Source organism: Canis lupus, chromosome 35 (genome assembly GCF_048164855.1).
Source record: "Canis lupus baileyi chromosome 35, mCanLup2.hap1, whole genome shotgun sequence".
NCBI lineage: Eukaryota > Metazoa > Chordata > Mammalia > Carnivora > Canidae > Canis > Canis lupus.
Window position 1 is genome coordinate 137,859 of NC_132872.1, and position 14,489 is coordinate 152,347.

General features: G+C 36.4%; 1 protein-coding gene across 8 annotated transcripts in view; it reads right to left on the minus strand.

Annotated features, from left to right (window-relative positions):
* The window catches only part of ATP13A3 (ATPase 13A3), a 98,436-nt gene that overhangs the window by 48,460 nt on the left and 35,487 nt on the right, over positions 1-14,489 (minus strand). For all 8 annotated transcript variants that reach the window (XM_072812106.1, XM_072812107.1, XM_072812108.1 and 5 more), the window contains 8 exons: positions 13,143-13,277; positions 12,626-12,698; positions 9,543-9,674; positions 8,074-8,253; positions 7,779-7,936; positions 6,701-6,889; positions 4,976-5,037; positions 1,384-1,534 (listed from right to left, as the gene is read on the minus strand). In XM_072812106.1, the coding sequence (XP_072668207.1) occupies positions 1,384-1,534; positions 4,976-5,037; positions 6,701-6,889; positions 7,779-7,936; positions 8,074-8,253; positions 9,543-9,674; positions 12,626-12,698; positions 13,143-13,277 (1,080 nt within the window). The remainder of the gene's footprint in view (positions 1-1,383; positions 1,535-4,975; positions 5,038-6,700; positions 6,890-7,778; positions 7,937-8,073; positions 8,254-9,542; positions 9,675-12,625; positions 12,699-13,142; positions 13,278-14,489) is intronic.

Sequence of the window (14,489 nt, forward strand, 5' to 3'; positions counted from 1 at the left end):
CTCTCTCTCTCTGTGTGACCATCATAAATAAAGAAAAAATTTAAAAAAATAAAAAAATAAATTTAACAAATATTTACTTTGGGCTATCAGAAGATGGCCAAACACTAACCTAGCCATTCATCCTCCTCCCTTTCAAAACATTAATACACACAGACACACACACACACAAAAGAAAGAAATAAACCTACAGAAGCAAACAAAGTTAGAAAAGGAAAAGGATTTCAAATATAAAAGTAAAAGGTAAAGTGAAACATGTTGATGGATGGAAGAAAAAGTACCCAGAATAAAAAGCAGACATTCAGGAGAGGTACATTTCTTAACAGCCAGAATAGTGGAACTAAGCACAAAAACAAAAAAACAAAATCATACTTACCTGGCAGGGGAGATACCATGATCACAAAAAAACAAAATCAAGGGTCACTGTGTAGAGAGAGAACTACCTACCTGAGAGGAGGAAGGGCTGCTAATGTGAGGGTCGGCACTCCAGAACGCAGCTCTGCCTGGGCAGGCACAGTAGGAGCAGGTGAGGAGAGGAACCTAAAAGGCTAACCCCGCAACTCTGGACGAAGGCACACATGCTCAAGAGACCTCACCTTCAGTACACAGGGAGCTCCCCCTGGTCAGCCTTCCCTCTCCGGGGAGACACAACTCCGGAAAACAGACTAACTCGCTACCGTCAGGAGAAAAACCTGACTGCAGCTACTGAGAATTATCAAATCAAACCTTCAATCTTACATACAGAAGTACCACAAAGATGTATAATGAAAACCCAAAGCATGAAGGAAAAAGACCAAGCGTAGGGAGGGGAAAAAGAAAACTGGCCCAGGGAAAATAATTCAGAAGCCAGAAGGAACTTCAAAAACAAACTTATTATTGCTGTGAAATGGTAACCAGAAAACATAGCAAGCACTCAAAATCATCAACATCAAAACAAATAAAAAGCTGTAAACAAATTTATGTGTTTGTATACATGTGTGTGAGAACACAGAAGTAGAAAATGGAGACAAAAGTACACTGAACACACAGGGCTATATTTTTCACCCATGATCAACAAATTGTTGCTGCTAAAGATCATCTTACTGACTCGGGCTTACTGCCCCAAGTCAGGGATAGCTGGTTTCTGTTATAAACATAAAGCAGGTACCTGAGCAGATCATCCTCTTTTATAAAGGTGTTTGAGTTAATTTAACTAAAACAGACACTTTTTTACACAATTATAAATCTTTTTCCAGTGACATATCTTTAGAAATTACACAGTTCCCTTTATGGTATGAGATAATCCTGTTATTAAAACACCTAGCAGAAAAAAAAATCTCCTTCTGTAAGGTAATTTTTACAACTATTTTCCTTAAAGTTACATGTGCTTCAAAATATTGAACTTACCCATCCAATGGCTTCAAACATTTTCAGATCAAGTGGATCACCAGAAAGCACTCCTTCAATCTTTGTGAGTGAATGACAAGTAGCCATACAAGCAACAAACTGAGACTTTACCAGTACCTCGTTGCAAACATTTTCTTCTGGCAAAAGAAAACTAAATAGAAAATGCACTGAATTAGATTCATAAATCCCAAGACAATAAATATTTCAACCACACTCCAGTTTCATAAATATTAATAGAAATAAAATGTTATCATTTCTGCATATATTATTTTCACTATAGTTTTTAGCATTCAAAAATATTTCCCTCTATGTAAATTATACATAACTAAAATACTATATTATCTAAGATTGTGAATAAGTATGCCAGACAAACCAATATAGAAAATACTAGATACCAAATTAAAACTTCTGCCTGAGGGCATATGATAGGTAAGAATACATAAAATCTCTTTTGTAAAAACACAAAATGAACGTGTAACACGTAATGTTTTAAATGTGAAACGGAGCTCATAAGCAAGAAAAGGAAATTTTCAAATGCCAGAAATGGAAGGAGAAGAAAACCAGGAGCGTGAACCTGCATGATGCTGACTGCTGAAGGAAAAGGAAGAAGGCAAGGGAACCATCTCAGTACCCTAAGGCCCCAGGCTTTAATCCCCTCACAGGAACAGAACACAGAGATCTGGCCAGATACGAAGTAGGGAGTTCAAACTGAAAGGATGTCTTTCACCCAAGACAGCCAGTCCTCTTGAAGAGCATCCTTGGAAAAGGAATATACTAAATAAAAGAATGGAGCATCTCAGAAAAAGAACATACTAAAAATAATTTACCTACAGATCCAAAGGCAAACTACCTTTTCCCCCAAAGTTCTGAAAAAGTTAGTATCTGTATCATATTTACAATGCACTAGGCACAGTTCTAGTAACTTTACACGTATGTGACTCATGTCCTCTTTACACCATAGAAGAGGTTTTATTATCCCCATTTTATAGATAAGGAAACGGAAACAGAGAGTGAGAAGTAAGTTGCCACGGTTACACAGAGCATTAAGTGACAGAGCAAGGATTCAAACACAGGAGGTCTGGCCTTAGGGCCCGAACTCTGAACCACTATACCACTCAGGATAGGATCTGGGTTTGAATACGTGCTACTCCAAGTCCAGAAATCCTCAGGTTATGAAAGTAACATTGAAGCTCATGTGGCACCACTACCACCACTCTCGGCCAAGCACAAACTCTCCAGAGAGGAGTTCCCACAGCACAGCCACAAAGAAATCTTACAGAAAGATCCTGCTAAGCCTAAGTCCATAATTTAAACATGCACTGGAAAACATTCCCATGACTCAACAGACACAACAAGACAGAATTAGAATCCCATAAATTTGAGATAATAGAATGGCAATCTGGAAGAATGCAAAAAGAGGCACTTTTAAATTAAAGACTTAGACAAAGAACAAGACACCACGGGGGGAGAGGAGGAGATGTGACTTGGAAAGAACCAAAGGCAGTTTCTTGTCTAACCGATGGTCAGGATTCCCAGATGAAGAAAACAGAGTGTGGAAAAGATCATAACAGAGTGGGGGAAAAAAGCTCCTATTTTTCCAGAATTTATGAAAAGCATGCGTCTTTGGAATCAAGAAGCAAATGAGTCCTGCACAAGTAAAAAGAAACTGCAGGGGATCCCTGGGTGGCGCAGCGGTTTGGCGCCTGCCTTTGGCCCAGGGCGCGATCCTGGAGACCCTGGATCGAGTCCCACGTCGGGCTCCCGGTGCATGGAGCCTGCTTCTCCCTCTGCCTGTGTCTCTGCCTCTCTCTCTCTGTGACTATCATAAATAAATAAAAATTAAAAAAAAAAAAAAAAAAAAAAAAAAAAAGAAACTGCAGAAATCAAGGATAAGGGAGTATTCTTAAAACAACAATAAGGAAAGGAGTCAGGAGAAATGTAATCACACCGTCAAAGCGCTGAGAACAGCTGACACCCTGGATAGATATGCAACTACACCGTCCTTCAAAAGTGACAGCAAAATGGAAGAATCACTAACAAATGTAGCTGCAGAAGAGGGCAATGCAGTCCAGGGGTGTGGGGCAGAAGCAGCAGTGGTTAGCAAAGATAGTCCTAAACCTAGGGAAATCTCAGCCTGCGGATGGTATAAAACCCAAGTCCTAATCCTAAAATATTGTGTAACAAATACATCTAAATAAGGGTGGGGAATAATCAAGAAAGTACTCTATAGTCCACGGGTTTCCTGGGGGTTTAGAAACCCAATAAAAATACCCATGAACTTTAGACTCTAAATATGATCACTAATAATTTAAGGACAAGCAGTAAAAGATTAAAATGAATAAATTCTGAGAAAATGTGTGAAAATATGGAAGAGAAATTGAGAAAATGTGTGTGTGTACTGGAGTGAAGAATGGCAGAAATAATTTCCAATATAACTGAAATTACAAATGTGAGCACAACGGCACAGAAAGATTAAAAAGCAAAGCGATGGAAAAGACTACACACTCGGCAAACATTAGACCAAAGAAAGCTGCGATGTGTAACTATAAAATGTAAGACGAAACGGAACTGAAGGCAGGATGCATTAGGAGGAAGACATAAGATCACAATGTGACATTCTATTGGCTAAGATATAACAACTCTGAAATCACATGAACCACACAATATTCTCTCCAACTGTAAACCCTAAATCCCAAAGACTTCTGAAAGGAAAAAAAAAATGACACAAACACAACTACTAAGCCATTAAAAGACAACAAAAACATAAAGACGAGATACACCGTTGGAATATTTTTGCAATGCATAGTACTGAAAAAGATTACCACCTGAACAAAATAAAAACGACGAACACAACCAAAAGTTCTGTCAATATATAAACTGACAATATACAGAAGAATGTTAAATAACAATCCTTCCTAAAATGTGAAAGTAAGATCAGCTTATCAAGTAACAAGGGAACTGCAAGAGCCACAATGAAAGACCGTTTTGAATCTATCCATGTGGCAAAAATGAGAAGTCTGACAATCACTTACAGGGCGGTATCACTTAGTAACTAGGCAGTCCCTACTAAACCTGTAGCCATGCAGGTGCTATATAACCCAGCACAGACATCTTCAAAAAGCTAGTTTACTGAAACTCAATCACATGTTCACAAGATGTGTATAACAATTGGAAGGGGACATGAAGAAAAAAATAAAACTGCTCCCTAGAATATATATTATGGTTTAATCCCATCATGGAATACTACACAATACTTAAGATTATGAAAGCAGCAAAAACACATAAACAATATATCAGTCACATATGTTTATTTACAGATAGGTCTTGTTTACAGACAGATGTAGAAAAAATATAAAAACATGCAAAGGTAATAGAACACAACTTCAGAATGATGGTAGGAACAGATTAAGACTTTAGCACTATCTGCAATATTTAAATCTCTTAAACGAGACCTGAAACAATTATGGCAAAAGGTCAACTGCTTAATCTTGGTGTTGGGTACACAGCTGTCATATTACTTTCTATATGTTTTAATGTTTCATATATTAAGACATCTAAGAAGTAATAAATATCAAATCTAGCTAATATTTACCGTGTATTTTCCACTCGTTGAATCCCCCAAAGATCTAAACCATCTTCAGTAAGAGTTCCAGTCTTTAAAAAAAAAAAAAAAAGCACACATGTACAAAGTATGAATAATGCTTCCAAAAAACAGAAATCACAAAAAGTTATGCTACATATACATAATAAAATAGGATACAGCTGTCAACAAAGGAAACTAGTAAGATCTCTGTATATTGATGAGGAATAACTTCCAGGAAATAATTAAAGTTAGGGAAAGGGTGCAAAACACCCTTCTTCCATTATGGTTCCTCTACGGGCAGGAGGAACATACTTATAGAACCATATGTTTATGTGTTTGTATTATCAAAAAAACAGTCGAGCAATACACCAATTAATCTACCAATCAATAAAGGCCTACCTAGGAAGGAGACAGCAGGACAGAAGGAGCCAAAAAGAGAAGAGGAAAAAGTTAAATGATATCAGGAGGAAGCAACTGGCTAAATCCAGGATGCAAATGACCTGGTTTCTTCAATAAGATGATTCGGGACAAAGGGCAAAAAAAAGCAACTGCTATAGTCAATTTGTAACCAATGCAATCGTTATTTGGTTTCTGACAGAAAAAACAAATTACAAAATTTGAGACACTTTTTGTGACATACAGGGAAATCTGAATATGAACTGGGTATTAGATAATACTAAAGAATTGTTAATTTTGTTAAGTGGAGTAAGATAATGGTATTGCAGTAATCTTCTAGAGATAAAACAGAGGTACATGGAATGAAAGCATGTCTGATGCTGCCACCTTCAAAACGAAGGAAGCAGTTAAAGTAAGACTGACAAGATGCCTACGTCTTAAAGCTGAGTGAGGACTTTTCATACTTGTATCTTTTCTCCACTTTTGTGACTGCTGAAAAATTTTAATAGTAGTATCTCCCCAAAAGGCATAAGCGAAATTTTTCTAAACAGAGAAGTATGAAATGTAGTCATGGGGTATAATTATTTTTTTAAAGTAATCTGTACGCCCAACATGGGGCTTGAACTCAAACCCCAAGATCAAGAGTCGCACACTCTACCAACTAAGCCAGCTACAGACCCCAGGACAGGACAAAAAAAAAAAAAAAAAAAAAAAGACTCACATTTTTTCCCCTCAATAATGAAAATGCAAAAAAAATCACATATCTATCATATTGGTTACCAAGTAGAGCTTGATGGGAGGTTTTCTGGCCAATGTTTAATTCTCAAAATAAAACTTTTAAGAAAACTAATTCCAGGAGAAGGAAGGAAAACCCTTTGTTTAAGAAGCAAGGAACATTGCACACAGGTACATCATTTGTCATCAGTGACCTTCATAATTTTGAATCATATTCAATAAAATCATACAGCAAACTTTCAACTAAGCGGATATACCAATAAAATTCCAGTAAATACATCGGTATGGAGCTTACTCTGTTAAAAACATGAAAGATCAGATAAGTCTTTACTACTACTCTAAAGCATAATTCTGGATGTGAATGATTAGACAATTGCAGATTTGAGCAAATAAGCAATATCTAAGCATTAAAAATTGAAAAAGCAGTGAGAAGAAATATATATAAATGATGCATGTGCCAAGAAAGTTGAAAAAAGGAGTATTAGAGGAACATTAAATAATGTGTGCAAATTGGTTGATAGAGAACACATTCAGAAAACCTCAATCTAAATATTTAAAAGCTACAGAAGTAACCTTTGAGAATGATTATGAAACTGAACCAACCTTGTCAAAGCAAACAAGATTCAGCTGTCCACAGATATTTATCCTTTGGGGACTAATACAGAAAATACCAATTTTTTTCAATCTTCTTTGGGCATACACAATACCAGCAGTCATCGCAGCAGGAAGTGCAGGTGGCACAGTAATGGTAATGATATCCAGAGACTCAATAATTATTACCCCAATTTCTACCTACAATTAACAGAAAAATAAATGTCAGATCCCTCCCCCTATCAAATATTTAATAATACAATGTGGGTATTTCTCCAGTAAAGAATCCATAAACTGTTTTCAATTTTATAAGCGTGTATATAGTTATATCCATCAACCATTTACAATTCTTTTCCCTTCAGAAAACAGTAAGTTCAGTGAGCTGTCAATGGACTGTGGAATGAAAATTATTTTAAAAGGAAATTTTCGGGATATCTGAGTGGCTCAGCGGTTGAGCATCTGCCTTTGGCTCAGGGCCTGAATCCGGATCGCGGGATCGAGTCCCACATCAGGCTCCTTGCATGGAGCCTGTTTCTCCCTCTGCCTGTGTCTCTGCCTCTTTTTCTGTGTCTCTCATGAATAAATAAATATTTAAAAATAAGTAAATAATAAAGGAAATTTTCTTTTGAAGAGCTCTACATGTGTCACAGGCTACACACTTCAAAGTTCAATAAACGTCTGCAGATACTCTTATCAGAACAAGCACCATATTATGCCCATCTCTAAAGGGCATAATATGAAAAGAAATCTGACAAGGTCTCTTAGAAGAATCTTCGAGTAAGTAATCACAAATAACTGTATATTCCAGAAGTTAAGAGAAAATAAAGTTTTTGGTGAGTATGTAGTTGCCCCTCCCTTTTTTAGGTCACAAGAGAGCAAGAAAAAGACCACCTAGCCCAGAGCTGTCCCAAAGAACTTTCTGCTATGATGAAAATGTTCTATATTTGTACATTATAAAATAAGTCTCATATAGCTAACTTAAGTTAGATCAAAAGTTTAGCTCTTCATTCTCATTAGCCACATTTCAAATCCTCAGAAGCCACATGCCATCATTAAGACTCAACCCTTATTAAAAGTTCCATGTACATACCTTATTTAAAATGCTATTGATAATAGTGTAGATAAACCCAATGCCAGCCACTGCCACAAGACACAGTAGAAACAAGTAGGCATCTCTGTAGAGTTTAAAATCAGTTGGTTTGGGATATAGTATAGAGCGAACAAGCTGTCCTTTGGAAGTGCTAAATCCTTTTAAAAATTTAAAGAAGAAAATGACTGTATTTTTGTAAGAAAATGAGAATTATCCCAAAAACAGAACTGCTTTTCAAACATTCAGTACACATCAAATATGCTAACCATGCAAGAAGAAATGAAATGTTTTATACCTGTTCTAACTACTACAGCCTTGACAAGTTCTCCAGTGTAGAAACGAGTTTGAATTACAGTAGTCCCACAAAACAAAGTGTGTCGTTTATGTATTTCTGGACTATAGAATTCATCTCCCATTCCTTTTATGTCCACTGAAGGATTTGGCAAATTAGTCTTTGTCACTGGAACACTCTCACCTTTAAAATTTTAAAAATCGTAAATTAAAGCACAGAAATCATTATCAAACACACAAATCTTGAATTGTTAAATAACCTAGATGTTATACTGTTTCAACAGTTCCCTTTTTTTTTCTTTTTTTAATTTTTATTTATTTATGATAGTCACACAGAGAGAGAGAGGCAGAGACACGGGCAGACGGAGAAGCAGGCTCCATGCACTGGGAGCCCGACGTGGGACTTGATCCCAGGTCTCCAGGATCGCGCCCTGGGCCAAAGGCAGGCGCCAAACCACTGCGCCACCCAGGGATCCCTCAACAGTTCCTAAGAGTTCTCATATGTGGATAACAAAGCTTATTCAATTAGCTTTCTTTCTACCAATTTCCTTGCTCAAATACATTGTCTTGTCTCCCACACTAATTCCTGGAAGTGAGCTGTGAGTTAAAGTAATAATCTGGAAATCATTTTGTCCAGTTTCCGATAAAAATATCAAGTAGTTGCTACAGCCCCAACATCTGTTCACTTGTCCCCAAAAACTGAACTGAAAAGAAAAGCACTCCGCAACCTCAAACACACAAAGATGTGAGGACCTATTCCTAACCCCCACTATACATACATACACACACAGAAGACAAAAGCCATCTAGGAAAGAGAGTAAATACAGAATATGGTAGTTCTCTCAAACAATAACAAACTGCCAAATTCTTTTCAATATTAAGCATTCACCTCTCTTGTTTCAAAGATAGCAAGTATGTGAGAATATTTGTGTGACTGTTTTAAGACAAAACTCCTAGCAGTTTGAAAACATATGGCAATCACTTCCTTCCAGATTAACTCTGACAAAAAATAAAGAAAATGTGATAAAAAGATATCAAGTTCTACCTTCAGATTAGGAATTTCCAAAAGGAAGTCATTTCATAGTCTACTTCCCCCTAGTTTAAGCAAAATAAAAAATCTTTACTCCCACTTTTTACATATCAAATAGGGAAGTATATATGCTGCCATCCTCTGTAGGCAAAGAATTTATTTCCTCTTCCCTGACTAAAATACTCCCTTCATAGCAAAAGTAGTATGCCAAAATATAGAGTGACACCAGCATAATGATTTAGTATCACAACTGAGTATAATGAGAAACCTGGTCCCTTCAAAAAGAAAAAAAAAGTATCTTCGTTATCCATGACATTCTGAGAATACAAACAATACAGTTTTATAGTTATAGATACAAGACAGTTTTTTAAATTAGTTTAATCAGTAACTACTTAATCCCAATATCATAAACAACTGATCTGATTGTTACTCATTTAGTTTACCTGTTAACATGCTTTCATTTACAATGCAAGTACCATTAATAAGAACCGCATCACAAGGCATGACTGTCCCGTTCAATGGAATGACCATAACATCTCCTGGCACAAGGTCTGTAGAAAAGATCTCTTCTATTTCTGGATTTAAAGAAAGAAAAAGAGAAGTCTGTATATCCCTTAACTTGAAATAAAAATACAGTAAATAAAAGATCTGCAGTAAATAAAAGGTCACCTCACCTCAATACTAAGTTAAATATATAATGTAGTTAAACAGGACAATCTCAATACATGAAAGTAAGACAAAAAAAGATTATTATGGCTTAGGCTAACAACGCATAATGTTTAAGTATGTCAGGTAGTTTGTCTCCTGATAGGACACCAGCTACACACACACAAGTGATGCCGAGTCCCCTCTGACCAAGCAGCCTCTTAGAAAAACAGTGAGTCCACAAAGGAGATTCCCCGCAACAGTTAAATAAGCTCAAATTTCTCTAACTCCTTGGAAACAGTAGAAAGCATTGAAAATTTTAGTGTACTTTCTTTTTTTTTTAATATTATTTATTTATTTGAGATAGAGAGCATGTGGGCATGGGCAAGGAGGGGGCAGAGGGAGGAGAAGCAGGCTCCTCTGGGAGGGAGCCCCAAGCCAAGCAGGGCTCGATCCCAGGACTCCAAGATCATGACCTGAGCTAGTGGCAAATGCTTAACCAACCGAGCCACCCAGGTGCCCCAGTGCACTTTTTTTTAACAGAAATTTTTTACACTATTCTTTTTCTCACTGCCACTATTTACGACTCCTAACATTTCAATGCCTTCAACATTCCTAAAATAGTCCTAATATTTTACATCTATTTTAAATAAATTTACAAAATAAATTAAACATTTATCTAGTTCATTATTTCCTTAGAAATCTGTACATTTAAAAACAGAAACTTGTGCATTACATTCAATTTAGCTAAACACTTTTTAGATCTTTCTAAAAAGATCTAAAGATCTTTTAAAAGATCTTTCCAAGTAAAAGGAGGTTTTTGTTAAGACTGCCTTACGTTTAGACTCTGAATTCCTTCCCTCCCTGAGGTTTTAATACTATGCTCAGAAAAGAGATCTGAAAAAAAAGAAAAAGAAAAAAGAAAAGAGATCTGCTAGTTTGTAAACAAAGACAAGTAAAGAGAAAACTACTGTTTGTGATGTTAGTCTGTAAGACAAAACTCTTCCTTTCCTAAGCTATGAGGAAACAACTTCTAAAGAATTGTAGTGATATTAAGCACATAGTCGGCATAATAATTTTCATTTTTAAATAAACTCAACTCTTTCAAAGCTTTAATGCCACTTGAAAGTCTCCTCCTCTCAGGTATACCAGGAAACTAAATACCAATGACTTGGCAGCCTTTACAAAGGAGAAAGGAGGTAAGGAAGACACACATTAGATGCAATGTCCTAGCATCCCCAGTGTCTTCCGCAGAGCAGGAAGAGGATGAGCACCAAAGGAGAAGATAGATACTCCCCACTAAAGCTGCAAGTGACCAGGAAGCACAAGGAAGGAATCACCTGCCAGGCCAAACAGTGTTTATGCTCAGATGTAGTGTACTGAGCCGAGGGACTGGAGGCTGATTTGGTATTCTCAATTAATCAAAATAGCTACTATAGCTACTACCTCCAAGGCCCATGCTGCTGTGCCGTCTCTTTATGTCCTTTACACTTCCTTCAATACTGCATCAGACGAACTAACATATCTAAAATGTTATCCTTTCCTACAGTACTGCTTGTCCTACAGTGTTCCTAATTTAATTAAATGGCACCCATGTCCATCCCTCGAGCCTGACACTGCTCTAACACCTCGCATCCGATGAATTGCTAAATCCTGTCCAATGGCCACATTTAAGTATCTTTCAGCTCAATCCTGTTTTTCTCCATCTCCACAACCCTCATATCTTGATCCATTTCAGGTCTTCAACATTATTCTCCTCTAAACCCATCTAAAGGGACACCTGGGTGGCTCAGTGGTTGAGTGTCTGCCTTCAGCTCAGGGCATGATCCCAGGGTCACAGGATCGAGTTCCACCCACATTGGACTCCCTGCATGGAGCCTGCTTCTCCCTCTGCCTGTGTCTCTGTCTGTCTCTGTCTCTCTGTCTCTTTCTCTCTCTCTCTGTGTCTCTCATGAATAAATAAATAAAATTTTTTAAGTTGATTTAATTTTAAAAAATTGATCTAAACACACAGCCAGAATAATTTTTGCAAAAAGGCAAACATCAGATTACTAGCCTGCTTAAAAACCCTTCAATGGCTTTCCATTGCCTTTTGGAAGGAGACCAAATTCCTAAATGTACCTTAGATGGCCATCATCTAGTTGCTGCACCTGCCACACTGAATTCCTTTCTCTTATTACAATGACTGAGCTACCTTTCATTTCCAGAAGACTGAGCACTTAGAACCCTCTCCTCTCCCTCTTTCACCCCTCCCCTTCACCTACCTCTTACCTAATTCAACCACTTAAAAATATTTTTCCCAATAGCCATCCCTGACACCTACAGTAAATGAGCTCTAATATCTAAATCTCCTGATCCCTCCATAGATAGCATTTGTCACACTTTCTTGTTACTAGTTATCATCTGCCTTTCCAACTGGACTGAAGTTCAGTGATGACAAGCACTGTGTCCATATTGGTAACCACTGCATCTCCAGAGCCTACCACAGTACTTGTCACATAGTAGAATAAGAAAAATACAATTTTACAGGAATGAATCTGAAACAACATCAGAGGAGTACAAATCCAAATACTTATTTTTATTTCTTAAAAAATGAATGTACAAGGTGGCACCTGGTTGGCTCAAGTCAGTAAAGCATCTGACTTCGACTCAAAGTCCTGGGACAGAGCCCGGGTGCGGCTGCCAGCTCAGTGAGTTCATTTCCCTTTCCCTCTGCCCTTCCCCCAACTTGTGAATGTGTGCAAGTAAATATATGAAATCTTTAAAAAAAAAAAAAAACAAACGAATGTATATGTATAATACATTGGTCTTGCTTTAGTTATTAGTGCTTAATGGGTATCTTACTTGGTTTATTTTTCCAAGAGTTACCTTAAGTACTTACCTTCATTCACTCTGCAAACTGAAACTCTCACAGTACTGTGAGCTGCAACCATGTCATGCAACATAATATATTGCTGAAATTTAAAAAAAATGTAAAAACTCCTTAATATAAGCCTATTCTTCAAGATATTAAAAAGCAAATGTGATATAAAATAAGGGAAGTTAATATGGCAAATGCATATTACTTTGCCGTTAAAAATGTCAAGACTAAAAGATTCAAAGATTATTCGAGGATTAGCACTTTAATGAAAGTCCTGAAAAGAGTGCAATAACTCTTCCAGTATTCCAGCTTGTGATAAGCATGTATAGATCCCTATGCCCTCTAACCAGTCCAGTGGTAGTCTAACTCTAAAAAGCACCTGCCTTCCCCATTCTCGAAAAAAGAGGGAAAGGAGTACATATTCATATAACAAAAAAATAACTATATTAAGTATTACTTTGTACCAAATACTATCATACACACCTTACATAATACTACAAAATACACAATGTGAAAGCTGTTAATAAATTGGACTTACCTTTCTAATGGAATAGAGAGAGCTTACAATTGACACTATAGACATAATCACAATGGCTAGAGCATAATAATAGTATTCATCAGTACTCCATAGTATAACACTGAAGAGCTGGAAAATGTAAAATGGGTTGAGAACCTAAAAAACAAGATTTTTAAGTCCAAATGAATGAGGTCTTTATAACTATACAGATGTTCCATCTTTTCATTTAAGAAATAATTAACAAGATATTTAGAGGATACCCCCTGTAATAACCTAGGGCAACACGTACTACCGAAAGAGTAGGGCAAGATATTAGCATAGAACTTTTTTATAATCAACCTACTATAATTTGGCTAAAGAAGCTTAATTTAAATTATTTGCATCCATTTAGATCCATACCAAATCCAAATAGAGATTCAGCTAGAAATAGCTAAAATATGTCTATTTAACTATTCTTCATTTTACTTCAGCAATAAAGTACATTTACTTCCAATAATTATTGAGCTACTAAAGGATATAAAATCCTTAATTAAATGGAACAAATGTTTACTTATTATGAACTCCAAATACCAATTTTCCTTTAAGTCAAAGGTTCACTGGAACCTACAGGGAAGACAAATATTAGATAATAAGTTACACTGTTTTGCATTCTCTAAGGAAATAATTAAGAATTAAAACCTAAAGGAGATAAGGGAATCCTGGCAATGGACTTTGTTTTCATAGTATTCTAATTCATTAACAACTTCCCCCAAATGTCTTAAAGTGATGCTTGTATATTTTCAAAGCACTTTCTCATATATAGTCCCATTTTACTTCAAAATTAAATGAGAGAATTTGAAAGGACTTACTCCAACTTATAAAAGAGCAGCAGAAAGGTTTTCTAATGATCAAAGCTAGTTACTGATGAATTACATTATAAACAAGGCTTTCTAATTCCTAATCACAACACTTTGATACGTTCTCAAGCAAGATTATATGGTTACTCTCAGGAACTAAGGGAAAACATTCTGTAGCACTACTGTAAGTATTCACTCAACTCCTGATCTTTAGCCAAAAACCAAAAGGAAGACCAGAGAGTCTAACTCTGCCAGGCAAAATCCTTACTTCGTTCCTTAATATGTTTAACTTTTATTCACATCTCCTCAATGGCACCTGTAACTGGGCAGTGACTACAATAATCATTGACCCATTTCCTTCCCAGGATAAAGTACAATTCCTCAATGTCAATCATCAGGTCATGTTTTGTATTCCAAACTTACGGTATAATGTCTAGTTCCCAAAAAATGCACCATAAAATACCACATGAAGAACAAATATGATAAACTGTTTAAAAATCAAAGAAAAAAAACAGGTGTATACATCTATAAA